This window comes from Larus michahellis, chromosome 2, assembly GCF_964199755.1.
Source record: "Larus michahellis chromosome 2, bLarMic1.1, whole genome shotgun sequence".
NCBI classification, from domain to species: Eukaryota; Metazoa; Chordata; class Aves; order Charadriiformes; family Laridae; genus Larus; species Larus michahellis.
The window spans coordinates 140,328,513-140,344,186 of NC_133897.1; the positions used below are offsets into that span (position 1 = coordinate 140,328,513).

The 15,674-nt window shown below is 36.1% G+C and overlaps 1 protein-coding gene across 5 annotated transcripts in view; it reads left to right on the top strand.

Annotated features, from left to right (window-relative positions):
- The window catches only part of WWP1 (WW domain containing E3 ubiquitin protein ligase 1), a 56,823-nt gene extending 43,117 nt beyond the window's left edge, over positions 1-13,706 (top strand). For all 5 annotated transcript variants that reach the window (XM_074577379.1, XM_074577382.1, XM_074577380.1 and 2 more), the window contains 11 exons: positions 223-295; positions 386-457; positions 1,483-1,571; positions 4,235-4,394; positions 7,233-7,366; positions 7,471-7,611; positions 8,987-9,107; positions 10,311-10,415; positions 11,698-11,794; positions 12,110-12,182; positions 13,359-13,706. In XM_074577379.1, coding sequence (XP_074433480.1) covers positions 223-295; positions 386-457; positions 1,483-1,571; positions 4,235-4,394; positions 7,233-7,366; positions 7,471-7,611; positions 8,987-9,107; positions 10,311-10,415; positions 11,698-11,794; positions 12,110-12,182; positions 13,359-13,458 — 1,165 coding nt within the window. In that variant the 3' untranslated portion in view covers positions 13,459-13,706. The remainder of the gene's footprint in view (positions 1-222; positions 296-385; positions 458-1,482; positions 1,572-4,234; positions 4,395-7,232; positions 7,367-7,470; positions 7,612-8,986; positions 9,108-10,310; positions 10,416-11,697; positions 11,795-12,109; positions 12,183-13,358) is intronic.
- Positions 13,707-15,674: the final 1,968 nt, after the last annotated feature.

A 15,674-nucleotide genomic window follows, 5' to 3' on the forward strand; every position in this document is an offset into this window, starting at 1 on the left:
TTTGGTAAATTGACTAGCATCTTAAATGGAAAAAAAAAAAACAGGGGGAGGGGGACAGAAAGGAAGACTGTCTGACCAAACCATCAACTGCATTTTGTTTCTGATCATACCTTACAATAACAGTTTTTATGTGTTTGAAACCTACATGCTGTTGTTTAACATTGAAAGTACTGTTTGATGTCTAATGTATGGCTAATGTATCTCAAATATATTTCCTTACAGAAATAAAGGGCCACAGATTGCTTATGAGCGTAGCTTTAGGTGGAAACTTGCTCATTTCCGTTACTTATGTCAGGTACTGCTTAAGTAATTATTTACTTTTTAGAACTATTTGAATTTACATTTATATGTGCTGCCTTTTAACATCACTGCCTTCTGATTACAGTCCAATGCACTGCCAAGTCATGTGAAAATCAATGTATCCAGACAGACTTTGTTTGAGGATTCCTTCCAGCAAGTAAGCCTGCAAAGATGTTGTGTTTGTGTATCAAGACAAAGCGTAAGAACAAAAATGGCCATGGCCAGTTCAGACTAATGGGCCTTCAGGCACAGGAATCTTCCTCTGGTGTTAGCCAAAGGGGAATTTTTAGGGAAGACTGTAAGAACTGAAGTAACGTATGTAATACTTCTAGCAAATGATCTTTCAGCTCCCAACTGTTTACAATTGAAATGCTTCTTGAGCTTGATGTGGTTTCTGGGTATTTTAATAGTCCTCGAGGGACTTTTCTTCTGTGAGCTTGTCTGTGCTCCTCTTGTGAACTTTTTGCATCTACAGCATCCTGTGGTAAAGAGTTCCACAGCTTAACCACATTGCATACCATATTAACTTAACCACAGTGGATTTGCTTTTCTGATTCTTGTGTGTGGTTATATACATTACAAAATGTTGTTTTCTCCAATTAAAACTGATGTCCTGCTTTGTCCTTCAGAGGTTAAATTTGTGTAATTGAAGCTTATAGTTCTTGAGCTCTTACAGTCTGCAGCCAATGTATGTTCCTTCTTTCTCTGTAACAGTGACAATTCTTGCCACTATCACCACATCAAAACCTCTCTAGAAGTAAAAAGTATGTTATTAGTGGAAGTATATTACACTTATTTTGGGTTAGAGTAAATTATTTAAGTGATTTGCCCAAACCCAAAAATCTGTAATATATCAGATGAAATGCCTTTTCGCCTGTTTTCCTTTAATGATAATGAATGCCTTAGGAGGAGTATAAGAACAGGGCAACCATATAGTGGTACTTTCCAGATACGCTCTCCCATTTGCTAGCGGTCTGCTGCTCAAAGTTCAAATCAGTCTTTTTGTGTGCGGTTCATTGATTGCATACTCCATGAGATAGTCTAATTGCTTGTGAAATCTGGGTAAACATTTGACATATATGGCATTTCTATATCAATTAAATAAAATCTGAATAAGAAGGAGCGATTGCGTTGACACTGCATAATGTATAACTTGCTACAATTTTTGGGTTTTTTTGATAGATTATGGCATTAAAACCCTATGATTTGAGGAGAAGATTATATGTTATATTCAGAGGAGAAGAAGGATTGGATTATGGTGGCTTGGCAAGGTAAAAGAAATTTGTTTAAAATAGTTTTTTCTTTTTTAATAGTGCTCTAACCTTGATTGCTAATGTCATTCTGTTGGCAAAGAAACTGCTTGCTTTTGCAGTCTGACCCTGGTTACCTTTTTAGCTCCCCTTAATGTCTTAAGGAGGTGGAACTGGGAGCACTGGCTATTGTTGTGGGTTATAACCTTGCAGTAGTAAAACTGTGGTCTCAGTTGTTCAGTTCTTTGACAAAGATTGATGTTTAAATTGGATTTTTTTTTAAGTGCTCTAGACTGAGTTAATTCAGAAACTTCCTATCAGTAAGTTCCACTTCCCTGGAAGTGTAAGTTTCACTTCCCTGGAAGTGGGGATTGTGGAAAAATAGTGTTTTGCTTATTAGGAAAAAAACAAGTGAACACCAGATTGGGACTGATATTGAACAGAAGGGATAGAAACAAGAGGAGAGTAGTGCAGGCATGAAGTAACAGCAGATGAACAAACTATGTAGGCTGCGTGGGAATATGAAACAGCTAAAAGATTTTCTCGAATCTGAAGTGGAAATCGGAGGCAAAATCTGATGACAGGAAAACTGTAGACAAAGTGTTTCATCTGTTGCCCATATAGAAGACAATCACTGACTACTGCTGTCAGTTACTTGACTGAAATCTTACTATTAGGATGAAAATTTCAGTACTACTGCAGGTCCAGCAAATTAGAAGTAGTCATACGTCATAAAAATTTTCCTGTTTGTTTTTTTTGTAATGTAAAGGTGTTCTGTTTTGGTTTTGTTCTGGTTTTATGTAGCTTACTGTGTTAAAATGAAGTTCAGTGAAAATGTGTAGTATTTATAAGTAAGGAAGCTTACCTTTGAAGGTTGAGCTTCTTTGGATATATGGGTAGTTATTCTTCTGAATTACAATATCTGATAGGCTTTTGGGGGGTGACTGCAGGGAGGACTCCAGTTTTTTGCTTTGCACAGGTTTTGTTTGTTTGGTGTCCTTATCATGGTGGCCCTAGGCATAGGATGGAAACCAGGAGAGTTCAAGTAATCTGTTCCAGAGAAACAAAGTCTTCCAAAGAAGTGATGTTAGAATAATTTAGATGAAGAGTGTTAGTCAGAGAAAGCAGCAGAATAAAGAAATAAATAATGTGTAAATAGAATAATTTCATAGTTTTAGGAGTAAGTCTTGCCCAAGATTTTGTATGTGGAATTGTAACTTGAGCTGAGAATTCTTAAGTGACACTAATACTGCATTACTACAAATATAGAAAGCTGCTGCACCTGATTTATCACCTGTCTCGCAGCAGGCTAAACTCAGTGTTCCCTCCAGATTTTTACCTTATGTTTAGTAGGGCCAATCTGATGCTATATCTTGTGGCTGCTTCTAGCTGTTGATGTGAAAAATTCATTGCTTCTGCAAACTTCTTGTTGATCACTGATTTCTTTGATTCCTCCCTTGTTATCTGGCTTTGATCTAATTTAAATGCCTATAAAATTTGATGCTTCTATGCAGAGTTAGTATAATTGTCTCAGTATAAAACTGGCATAGAATGCTGTACAACATTCTTGTGCTTATTAAAAGATACACAGAACCCCATTAAGATTATCGTATCCTGGCTGCCTTTCTGGGTTTACTCTTTCCACTTGGCCTTTGGCTTGGAAGCATATTGTAGCAAACTATGATCCATGACTTGAGTTTCATAGAACTGTTAGGAGAAACATGCCAGCAAACTTCTCATTTATGTTCCCTTGTCTCGGGTAAATACAGGGATGGAAAAGATGGCTCTCAAATGTGATGGCTGAAAGGCAGTCAAGATGGAATTCAGTCCCTGAAGTTACTACAGGATAGACTTTTAGGGTTTTTTTGTGACTTTTCCCTAAGCCTGGTTGTTCAGTTACAAGCATTTAGGGCCTGATATAAAAACTCCTGAGTTTGTGAGTGCTTCTGAGGTCTCTGATTATATGCAAATACTATAAAGCAACAAATATTCTAAAAATCAGCTATTCTAACACTGAAATACCAGACTCCATTACTCTTTCAGGTCAGCTGCGTTGGAACCTATGAAAGGGGTGAATAACATGTATTACTTAAACCTCAACAAAAATGCATTTTCACATTGTCGTGTCATGTGGACTTTACCGATGCATGGTAATTTGTTAAACCACAGTAAAGCAGTGTGTGTTCTGCTATCAGATTGGGAAAGCAAATAAGGTGTGCTGTGGTTTGGGTTTTTTTTGTTTTGTTTTGCCTTGCCTAGGTTGTTTATAATAAGCACTGCCCATGGAATAATCTGTAATTTTTTTGAATAAAGATTTGAGTTGCGTGCAGTAAATCAGGCATCAGGAGGATAAATACTGTGCACTGGTTGAGGCAAGGACTCTGTATGTGAAAAATGTTGCTAATATGCAACTATGAGGGTGTGTTCAAGGTGACAATCTTAACAATAATTTCTAAACTTTGGAAACCATGACTTTCTAACATTATTGTTTTTAATAATTAATTTTTTTATATTTAAGACTTATATAATGCCATATATTATTCTGTGATTCTAATACAACACTGTTTATATTATTTTTCTGAGTTTGCATATATTTTGACCGTTTTGTTAGTTACCTAAGGGGAATGGTGATAAACATTTGTATTTGATGGTTTTTATGTGTATACATGTGTTTTTTTCCTTAGAGAATGGTTTTTCTTGCTTTCCCATGAAGTACTGAACCCTATGTACTGCCTATTTGAATATGCTGGCAAGAGCAACTATTGCCTGCAGATAAATCCAGCATCAACAATCAATCCTGACCATCTTTCATATTTCTGTTTCATTGGGCGCTTTATTGCCATGGTAGGTTAGATTTTTAAGGTTTTATTATTTGCTGTAGCTATACATTTATTCCTGAACAGTACTTGTTTTTACAATTATTAAAGGTTATATTAATCTCTTAGAAATGGAAGATTAAGGCATATAAGGTTATTGAGCCAAAATATTCCCTGAGAGTTAAGTCTCTTCTACACTCAAGTTTCCTGGAATAGTGATGAAAGTTAATATGATATTCAATATAATATTTTGTTTTTATCAATTGGATGTGTGTACTTCATGCAAACTGCTGTTTGATTGAGTGTCTGAGTACTGATGCTCTGAAAAATGTGACAAAGATTTTCCGAAAAAAGGCTCCTCAGTTAGACCTGGTATACCTTCCTGTATTCAAAAAAAATGAGTTAGAAATGTTTTGCGGAGTACACTGAGCCTTAATTTAAACATAGGTTCTTGGATACAAAGGTCAGATACTAGGGAGAGCAGAAGCTGGCAGGGAGCTGATCCTCTGCCATCAGGTTTCTGTTAGCCTAAAAGCTGATGAGGTGTGTCGTGTCATTTCTTCGTCTGGTATCACTGAGTCAATTTTCTATAGTGGACTCCTGCTCTGTCACGTTTCTTTTCTTCCATGTAGTGATACGGTCATCTTTCCACATAACCATCATGATGTCTACAGGTTGCCCTTGGCAAAATCCCTGAACACAGTGAATGGTGAAACTAAAAAGAGTAGAAAAAAATGCATTTTCAGATTGAAGAGACTGTCGTCTTCTCCTGTTGTTCAGGCTTTTTGTATGAAATTAGAATAAATACGAGCAAAGTGTAACATAAATGGAAAAGTACTTTCAGACTTAAAATGAGTGAGGTTTGGGGGTTTTCTTGGTTTTGCTTTTCTTATAGATGCTTCTTGACAAACCAATTTGTTCAGTTTTGATGATAACACCTTTGATTTCAAGGGTTCTATGGTTCCCCATTTCTATGCTGTCATTAAAATTTATTTCGTTGGGTTAACACTTTCAGTAGGCTGCCAACTTTTTTCTTTCTTTCAGATCCCTCAGCAAGCTATAATGCCATTTAGCAGGAAGACGTGATAAAGCCAGTGAGGTGCTAGAGCCAGATTCTGTTTCTTTTAGTCAGTGATTTTTGATCTGGTGCATAAGATAAATCCATAAATGAAATGTTACCTTTAGGAAAATTACTTCATAAAAGTACAGATCATAGAAGAGAACTCAATTAAAGTATTTAATATACTTAAAAGGCAAACTTTTATTTCCTGAAGTATTTTTGTATTTTTAGTTTAAATTCTCTAAGGGAGCCGGGGGGGAGAGAGACCTGTGTAATGGTGCCTAATGTGGTCAGTTGCCAGGTTTGAGTATATTCATGGTTTATAATGGATGGCACTTTCTGCAGTAGATCCTGGGATACCCTCTAGTGGCTTAAAATAGCTCAGATAATAATGTAAGTGGGAATGATTTTAAGGAGTCTAGATATGCTTTTTAAGTGCAGACGTAGTTTCTGTCCTCTCACAGTTCTAAAATAGTTGTGATTTTCAGATCATAAAGACTTTTTTGTTTTTAAGTAGTGAAATAACCACCAGTATTTTCAACTGAAATGGGGTTAAACATAAAGGATACATCTTACTCTGTAACAAAGGGCTGTTAAATGAGGTTGGCTGAGACAAATTTTATATTTTGTGGTGAGACTATCATCAACATTAAATGAGATGATTTAAGAACTTACTTTTGCAAAAAGCAGGAAATTGTATGCCTGGATGCTGCACTTGACGTTTAATTTTTCCGTTTCTATCAGCTCACTCTCCCATGAGAAGTACAGACTAGTTTAAAAATAAATACACAAACAAATAAATGCCTCTGAGAGAATCTTTTTAGGCTCTCCTAAAGCAGAAGAAAATGCATGCTAGAGGAGTCCTTAGGGGGAAAATTAGAAGGTGGGGAAAAAAGATGGAGCCTTGTCTTTTTTAGAGGAAATGGGCTGTTACATTGGCTCTTCTGCCCATAGAATTTCAGCTGTAAGGAAGGACAAGCAATGAATGCCATACCTGGCCTGTGTTTAGGATGCTTTTTTTAAAGAGGTATTTTAGTGAAGAAAGTGTACTTGATAAGGATGGGGGTAAAAAAGGTTTTCATTGGTATAGTTGTGCTCTGTTAGCTCTCAGACGCGCTGAGTCAGTACAGAGGTTAACAGTGTGTGTGTGTGTGTGTGTAATGCCACGCTTCAGTGCTAGACATTAGCTTACCGCCTTTGTGCACGTTGTGGTGAGACAAGTGTGACCATGTTTTGGTTTTTTTTCAATTTCAAATTTGCAGGAGAATCTCATTTCTCAGTTCTGTGACTCGCCTATAAAAAATGTGATTCCCAAAGCTCTTTCTGAAGCAGTCTGTGATTGCATTTTTAAACTGCTTTTTACAAGCTGCAGTAGCATTGTGTAAAGGATGATTTTGTAGGATGTATTTACGTAGTAAAAAATGGCAGTAGTAGTCAAGTAGGATCAAATATTATGATCAAGTAGGATCAAATAACACTTGGCATATAATACCTATTCACATAGTAAAGAGGAAACTTAGTAATTTCTTCTTTCATAGGCTCTGTCCTTTTATGAGAAGGTTTTTTTAAATCAGAGAATTTCTAAATTGCAATGATAACATATGCTTGGATAAATTTTGTCAATTAATATTTTTTTTTCTTCCTATGTAATGGGATGTTTTGTTCTTTTTACATACCAAGCTGCTACTGCTACTTGGTGTTTTTTATTATTTGAAGGAGAAAGGAAAAAAAGAATTCAAGTCCAGAAATACTTGAATAATTCAGTAGTTCAATGAAAGCTAAACAGACTTCTTTTCTGTTCAACAGGCATTGTTTCATGGGAAATTTATTGACACTGGTTTTTCTCTGCCTTTCTACAAACGAATGCTGAGCAAAAAACTCACTATTAAGGACCTAGAATCTATTGATACTGAATTTTACAACTCTCTAATCTGGATAAGGTTTGTAGTTTGTTTTTTTTTTGGGGGGGTGGGGGTGATGTTTTATGGATTTTTTTTGTTTATATGGAATTCATTGTGCTTTTTTTTTTTTTCTTTTCATTCAGGGATAATAACATCGAAGAGTGTAACTTGGAAATGTACTTCTGTGTGGATATGGAGCTCTTAGGAAAAGTAACCTCACATGAGCTGAAATCAGGAGGTTCAAATATCTTGGTAACGGAGGAGAACAAAGAAGAATATATTGGGTAGGAAAGTGTAGATGTTGAAAAAAAACGGTCCGTATTTCTTCTGTTGCTCTAGTCTTTTTTTGACACAGTATATGATTTGTTTTTCCTTCCCCCACCCCATTACTATGTAATTCTTGGGACTATTATTGAAATGGTATATTAGTACATTTTGGTATTGTGGTACACATGATCTCTTGGTACATTTTGATCTCCTACTCCCCTCTTCCCTCTCCCTGGACCTTCCCTCCCCTCCCCCCCCCAAAAAAAAAAAAGAGAGAAAAAAAAAGATAAGACCTGATAGAGAAACGATGACCTGTCTTGTCATTAACATGTACAACAAGAGAACAGATGAAACTGAAAATGAGCAACCTATTTTCAGTAACTTCAGGTAACAGATCCAGGGGGAGGGAAGACCTGTATGTGACAGAGGATTTCAAAATCGTTCAGAACTTTGCTGTCACTGTGGAAACTGAAATTCAGAACGGTTTATAATGTGGTGTGACTTAAATTATTTTTTCTCTTTGTTCTCTTATGCTGCTCTTTCCTGCTTCTCTCCTGATCTTATCACTGCCTTTCTTTTTCTGAACCTGCATTTCTGATCCATCTATTCAGGGTGATCTCAAAAGCAGATGTACCCAGATCCTTTCCTGTGATACAGTGTATGTCCAGTGCCGCGCATAAAGTTTCCACTTAAATTTAGTTTCTCAGTGAAATAGTTTCTGTAGTATGTATATGTATTTATTGTCTTTTCTTTTTTTGTTCAGAAGTGGCATGACCATTTTAGTTGAAACTTAAAAAAAGTTACCTCTTTCTCCAAATCTTAGCATAGATCAGGAGCTCAGAACAGAAAATTACTACTATTTGTTGAAGCTGGAAATAGCCTTATGCTGGAAGTATTGGGCAGCCATAGTTATAGGTATTATAAGCAACAGTATTTCTTATTGCTCTGCCTACATGGTGGTTTTTTTGCTCGAAAACAGTATTTTAAGATCAGTGAAAATTTTTCTTTTCTAGCATTGAAACACAAGGATTATGCACTTTTTAAGCTAAAGCAATTTTGCCATAACAAAATCATAGTGCTCAAATAGCATTATTTTCATGAAAAGGCTGCTGAATTTTGATTAGTGAAAGCTTAATAATAATAAATATTTTTTTTAACTGGAATGGCAATCTCAGTGCATCTTGCTACTCTTACTGTTGTCTGAGTTTGTAGATTTGTGATAATGCTACTATGGTAGGTCCCTTATAGTCTATGGAATCATACAGTGTAAGAAAGTAAAATTGGAGGGAGCGTTACCTCATAGGAAGCCACACGCAATCATACATGTTTGAACTTCTTCATCTTGAGTGCTAATTGAAGTTTAATTTGTGTTTGGTTTTTTTTCCATCCCAGGCTAATGGCTGAGTGGCGATTTTCTCGGGGAGTTAGAGAACAAACCAAAGCTTTTCTTGATGGTTTTAATGAAGTTGTTCCTTTACAGTGGTTACACTATTTTGATGAAAAGGAGCTGGAGGTGAGGTTTTCTGTTCAACATTTTTACCTTTTGCAAAGGGAATGATTAAATGGATGGGTCAGCATGAATCTGTCATCTGTGGCATGCTACATTTGATGACTTCTGGAACATGGAGAATTTAATAGGAGCAGTGGGGGTAAATCATGGTGAAAAGCCAGTATCTATTGAATCAGTGTTTTGTGGTGCTCAGCAGCTGGGAATTTTAGATTCCATCCTCAGTATTAAAATGTGTTTTGCAAGTTTCTATGAAAGGATCAGAATATCACAGATGGATCTGTTCGTCATATAAAACTTTTCCCTCTGAGGTAAACGAGTAGAATTACCTTGTAGCAGATGGCACAGAAGTTGATTCTGGTGTATAGTGATTGCTTAGTTTCACAGACATAGTCCAAGATGGGTTCTAAGGTTATTACGCTTAAGGATAGATAGTTGGAGGAACCAACAAGGTTTGAAACGGAATTTTGGAGATCCTCAATGTGTAACACGAGGGAATTGCTTGCATGCACCATGTTTACTTAACAATCAGCCTGACCTATGTTGAGTGTTGGGGTTGACCTATGTTCAGACTTGGAGCAGGGACAAAAGGCTCTGTAGTGCTGTGCTTATTTATTTCTGTGAGAGCTGCCAAGGTTGCCTGTACATAACGAGCAGTGTTCTGAAAGCTTCTTAAATTAAATAGGCTTTTTTTCCTGCAAAAGGACTTTGATCTCTCTTATTTAGTATTCAGTTTTCTAGGGGGCTTTGCCTTGAGCACTTCGAGCATTCATTGTCTCTCGTAATGAATATTTTGCAGACTTGTACTTCTCAGTGTTTTATCTTTACTAGTCATAGCAGTAGCAGCAATGTAATCATCATCATCAGCTTGGAATATCAGGCAAGGTTTTAATGGGAAAGGTAATATCCTCTATAATAGAGAATTTCCTTTTATGGGAAAGGTAATATCTTTTATTATTGAATTATTAGTTGGAAGAAACTAAGTGCCTGATATGCAGGCTTTCAGACCACTTAAATACATAAACAATTTTGGAGGAGTTCTGCAAACTTAGGATAACGGAAAATCTAACTGTGGAGTAAAATGAAAAAATTACTGGGCCTTTTTTGGGAGCAAGAACTTCCATTTTCGTTGGTGTGTATCATACAAAATTAACTCTTAATTTATGTGTGTAGACATATATATTGTCAAGTAATCATTCCCTTTTCTAGGTTATGCTCTGTGGTATGCAAGAAGTTGATTTAGCAGACTGGCAGAGGAACACTGTTTATCGTCATTATACAAGGAATAGCAAGCAGATCATATGGTTCTGGCAGGTATGTTGAACAGTAAAATTTCTGACTTCTTTAGGTTTGGTTTTGTTTTGTAACACAAACGACACGTGCAGCGGAGGGATGACATCTGAATGAAGGTTCTTGTTGCTTCCTTTCTTTTTTCTTTTCAGAGAAGGAAAGGAGGATTGCTGGTTCTCAGGGAGCGTACTTTAGGGTGGGAAATGTCAGATAGGTACCCACATTACATTTGGATGGCTGCATCATGATTACTTTTTCTATATCTTGTCCTTCTTACTGATTATACAACAATAGAGTTTTTGGTATTCTTAGCAGTGATGTACCTTCTAAATGTTCTTATATGTAATACACCTGTACACCTGAAATACCACGTATCGTTAATGGTTATCATCTTATTAACTGTGCCAGTCTAGCACTGACTGGTTATAACTCGTATTTTAATGAAGTTTGTCCAAGAATTATTTTCAGGAAAAAAACTCCAAAAATGTTATACGGGCTGCCAGTTTCTATGAATTTCCCTAAAGAGAAGTCCCAGCTAGGCAGTTCCTGTCTTGTGATAAATCACTATTTAGAGATGCTTTTGACAAAGTTCCTATAAGAAAATGATGCAAATCAGTTATTTTCTAACTTATTTATATTGTCAGAATAATTTAAGGTCTGATGGTATGATCTCTTTTTAAGAAGCTTGGTACTGAAAGAATCTTAACTAGAAGTTCAAGTAGCTTGGATATGGTTTCAACATTTATTGAACAAAAATACTCATTTTGTTATCCAGGTTTTTACCAGTCAAAATTCTATCTAGTTCTGTCAGTGCCCCCTCTCTTACCGAGATGTTCTCCATCTCTTCTCTCTTTTCTTCCTCTTCCCTTTCCCAGTGAATTCCCTTACAAGGTGATGCAGCTGTTAGGGATGGTGTTTTCTCTCGCTGAGGCTGCCACATCCAGGGAATGCTTCAGTCTTGAAATACCCAGAGCCTGTGGCTGGGCTCTTGCTGTGTTTAATCGGAATGGCAATAGTCTTCATATAAACCATTGGCATGCTTTATATTTTAGTGTAGAATAAAATAAAAAAAAATAATCTTATTTGCTGTTCTCAGCCTTCACATTGTAACGGTTGACAGTGCATATAATCTGAAATCACTGTCTTTTCCCTCCAGCCAATTTTGATGAAATCAAGAAAGGTAAACTGTTCTCAAGGTGGTGTCCTTTAAAATGGAATTATACTTTTCCAACAGTCTTGTGGGGTTTTTGTTTTTCTCCAGCTATGTTAAAGATTTTTATTAAGTAATTTGAATTTCTGTGCCTAGTTTGTAAAAGAAACAGACAATGAGGTTCGCATGCGACTTCTGCAGTTTGTCACTGGCACTTGCAGATTGCCACTGGGCGGATTTGCTGAACTTATGGGTAAGTAAAAGGTGACCAAATCTTTTATACTGTAACTGTTTCATTTGCAAACGAACCATGCTGCAAGTGTACAGATAGCAGGAACTTCACCTGCATCAGTTTGGATCTAGAAGGGCTTTTTATATCAGAAATCCCATGAATATATCTATAAATTATTAGGAAATTATCTCATTTCTATGAGAAGAATGTTCATATTCATGTAACATTGAGTAGCAGCTAATGAGTGTTGTATGTGCGTTGTGTCTTATGTCATGTATGTATCACGTGTACTACTTAAAAGGAAGATATTACACTTTTTTTAATCTTCTTTTCTAGGAAGTAATGGTCCCCAGAAATTCTGCATTGAAAAAGTTGGTAAGGAAACCTGGTTACCAAGAAGTCATACTTGGTGAGTTGTTACATGTAAACTTGCTGTACCTTTAGTGGTTCTCTTTTCTGGTCTTGCATTTACTGAATCAAATGAAATCTAATTTGAATCAGTTCTCTGTCTCCACCTTCAGCTTCTCTGATTGCTCTGGCATGCCAGTATTGAAAACTTTTCTGGTCGCCCTATTCTTAAATTTTGCTACTGCAGTGTACACAGTTTGTCAGTATCACATCTATCAAAAGTATGGTATCATCCTTCTTGCATAGAACTGAGAGGTGTTTCCCAAATTCTTTATTTTAAAGAATATTAAATGACTGAACAAAAGTCATATATTAGGTATCTACAGTTATTAGATACATTTATTATACAGTAACATTATAAAAGATAAATGTATAGTCATGAGGAAAAGTAGTGTGAAAGAAATCACAGCAAACACTCAAACCAAGGATGTTTAGCCAAGAATACATACTTTTTCCTGCCAGGCTTCAGACTGTTACTGGCTTGGCATTCCTATGCCAAACTGGTGCAACAGGTACACGGACGAGTTTCCTGTATATACTCTGTGCAAATGGGACACACCTTCCTTTGGCAACATTGTGACAGTAATATTCATCATACTTTTAAACTACTTCAGGGATTCCTCCTTTTACCATTTTCTCCACTGGTGGTGCTTTTTCAAGCGATGATTGCAAGAGTTAAACATCCCCCTTTGTCTAAGGTAACTTTGGGGAAGGTGTGGAATGAAACGGAATTTTGGCGGAAGCCTTTTAGGGCAAAATTTAGAATGAAAAAAACCCTATACCCAGGCATGCACAGGCAGGAGAAAAACTCAGCTTTTCCATGCTCTGCTGGAATTTGCAGACGCATCAAACTGGGATGACATTGAACTTCATGGTGAACATTTCCTTTTTCGAGTATTCTAGTTCTCTGTATCTTGGGCTGTCTTTAGTCTTCAAAGGTTCCGGTGTTTATCTGATGTGATAACAGTCTTTTGCTTCTTCAGGTATTTCTCTCAGATTTTGTTTGTTTGTACTGCTTGTAGGAATGTCAAGGCAGTGAGATAGCACTGATTGCTATTGCTTCATTTGTAATTGTTAGATCAGAACATTTTTAACTGTTACTGTAGCAGTCGAGTTCTGTAGTGTTCTACAAGGGATTTAGATAAACTTAACAAAATCTTGTTTTTTTTCTGCTTAGTTTTAATCGTTTGGATTTACCACCATATAAAAGCTATGAACAACTGAAAGAGAAGCTGCTCTTTGCCATTGAAGAGACAGAGGGATTTGGTCAAGAGTAGAAGTGGCTTCTAGTCCAAAAGGAGATCTTGCATAATGAAAGGCCCAGCCAACTAAAATTGCACACTTAATTGTATATAAGCTTTTTGTTCTGTACAGTGATCTTTCTGGAACTCTAAAAGTATAATTGTTCTCCGTTCTTCCACAAAGATATGCAAAACAGTTCAGCCTTTTCTACTTTTATTTATTGCCCTTCCAAAAGCCCAGAAAAAACCCTCATAAATTTTGAAAGCAGACAAGAGACTTATTTAAAATATATATAAAAAATATAAATATATATACTAATAGGCTCTAGTTTTATAGAGCTCTAAGTGTATGAAAAGTTGCAGCCATTTGAAAGGGCCTGGATTTGCTTTATCTTGGCTTTATTATTCAGAAAAATGTTCAAACTGCTCTGTGTTCTCTTTTAAGAAACATCTCCAAGTTTGTTTTATTGCATGGCTGTTCTAAAAGGTGTTAAAGGCTTAGGCCACACGTATCCTAAATATGTAGAAAAATGCTGCTGGTATTTGAGACGACAGAATATGTTGTTCTGTCAGTTTAATTTTTTAAAAGTCGTAAATAGCTGATATATCCCTCTCTACTGATGTAGCCAAGGCCTTTACTACTTGCACAAGAGTCATGTACAATAAGATGAATGTGATTTAATGTTGAAAGGAATTGGTGCCACTGTTCTGACTTATTGTAGGAGCTGAACAGGATATTTTAATTCATTTGAGCAGCATTGAAATTTGTTTACATATTACCTTGGGTTATTACCACGAGGATGTTAGGTAATCTTCAAAGAAAAAATAATAAAAGAGAAAATATTACACATTCTCTCCTTGGTCTGGTGTCTTACAGGTTTCTTTTTTTGTTGTTGCTGTTTCTTGTTTCCCTTTTCAGTCTGCGATGTCCTTTTTACAACTTTAGAGAGTATATTAATGTAAACTGAGCTATAAGGGTATACAAAAGCTAATGCGAACTTTGCTGCTTGCTGTGTTCATGTTCAGTTTCAGTTATTGGATCCAGTAAACCCAAATAAAATTGAAGTTATATAAGCTCTGCACACATAAAAATATTCTAAAGTATTAAATACTCTCATTCCTCTTAAGTTCTTACAGAAATTCAGATGTATCTGAATTGAGTATCTCTAAAACCTGTCATTCTTTTGGGTAGGTCAAGTTTGTCCTAAGTGCACAATAGTATAAAGCCATTTTAAAATCAGTTTTATTGGCATTGAGGGCATTTGCTGAACTGCAAAGATGTGTGTTAAATTTTTTTTAAAATTTAACACCTTATTCATGTGAATTATGTTTAATGCTACTTTTAGCAAACCACGCTTCCTTATTATAGAGTCAAAACATGTTTAAAATTACCATTTGTATTATGCTTTAAATATTAGCTGTAAATTCCATTACATTTGACTTATACAGAATTTTGTACACACATGAAAATGATTTCCTAGAGTATGATTAAAAGCACTTCTGTAACATATCGTATTGCACTGTTAAAAGTGTACACGCAGAAAGAAGTAGCTCTATCTGTTCATGTATCTTTCCAATACAGCAACGGAATTCTGCCAAAATTTTATTTTTCTACATATTGTATTCTCTTGAGGCTTTGTGTTCGACATGCAGAGCTTTCTGTGGAGCTGGTAACCTGCCGCAGCTTTGGGAACAGCAGGAGCGCAAGGGGCTCAGAAGACTCTTCTCTTACGTGAACTTTCTGTAAGAGTTTCAAAAATTTCCACCACTTTGAGAGTTTTTCATACTACACCAAATATCTTCTGCAAAACCATTTTCATAAATATAGCATTAAATTAATTTCAAGTGCAAATCCACTTAAATTATGACTTAACGCTGGTTAGAATGGAGGAAGCTTTAAAAAAAAACCCAACAACAACAACCAAACCCCAAAGCCAAATGTCAAAGGCCGGGCAACAGAAGTGTGTGTGGTTTACACAATTAAGAGGGCTAAATGTCATAGAGTTGAACTTCGTGAATTTGCACTAATGAATGACTTGGTCAACCACTACCAACTGCTGAATTTTGTGAACCTGTGAGTAAGTGGAAAAAAAAAATAATAAAAAAGACAGCACATCACGAGAATGTAGTTGCTTTATTGTTTTGATAATTTTAGCTGTCTCATAACCCCCATAGTTTTTCCTGTGGGTAAGGGTTAGTAAGGAAGGAAAAAACCAAACCCAGTGGCCTTCTGTATACGTATATGAGCTATT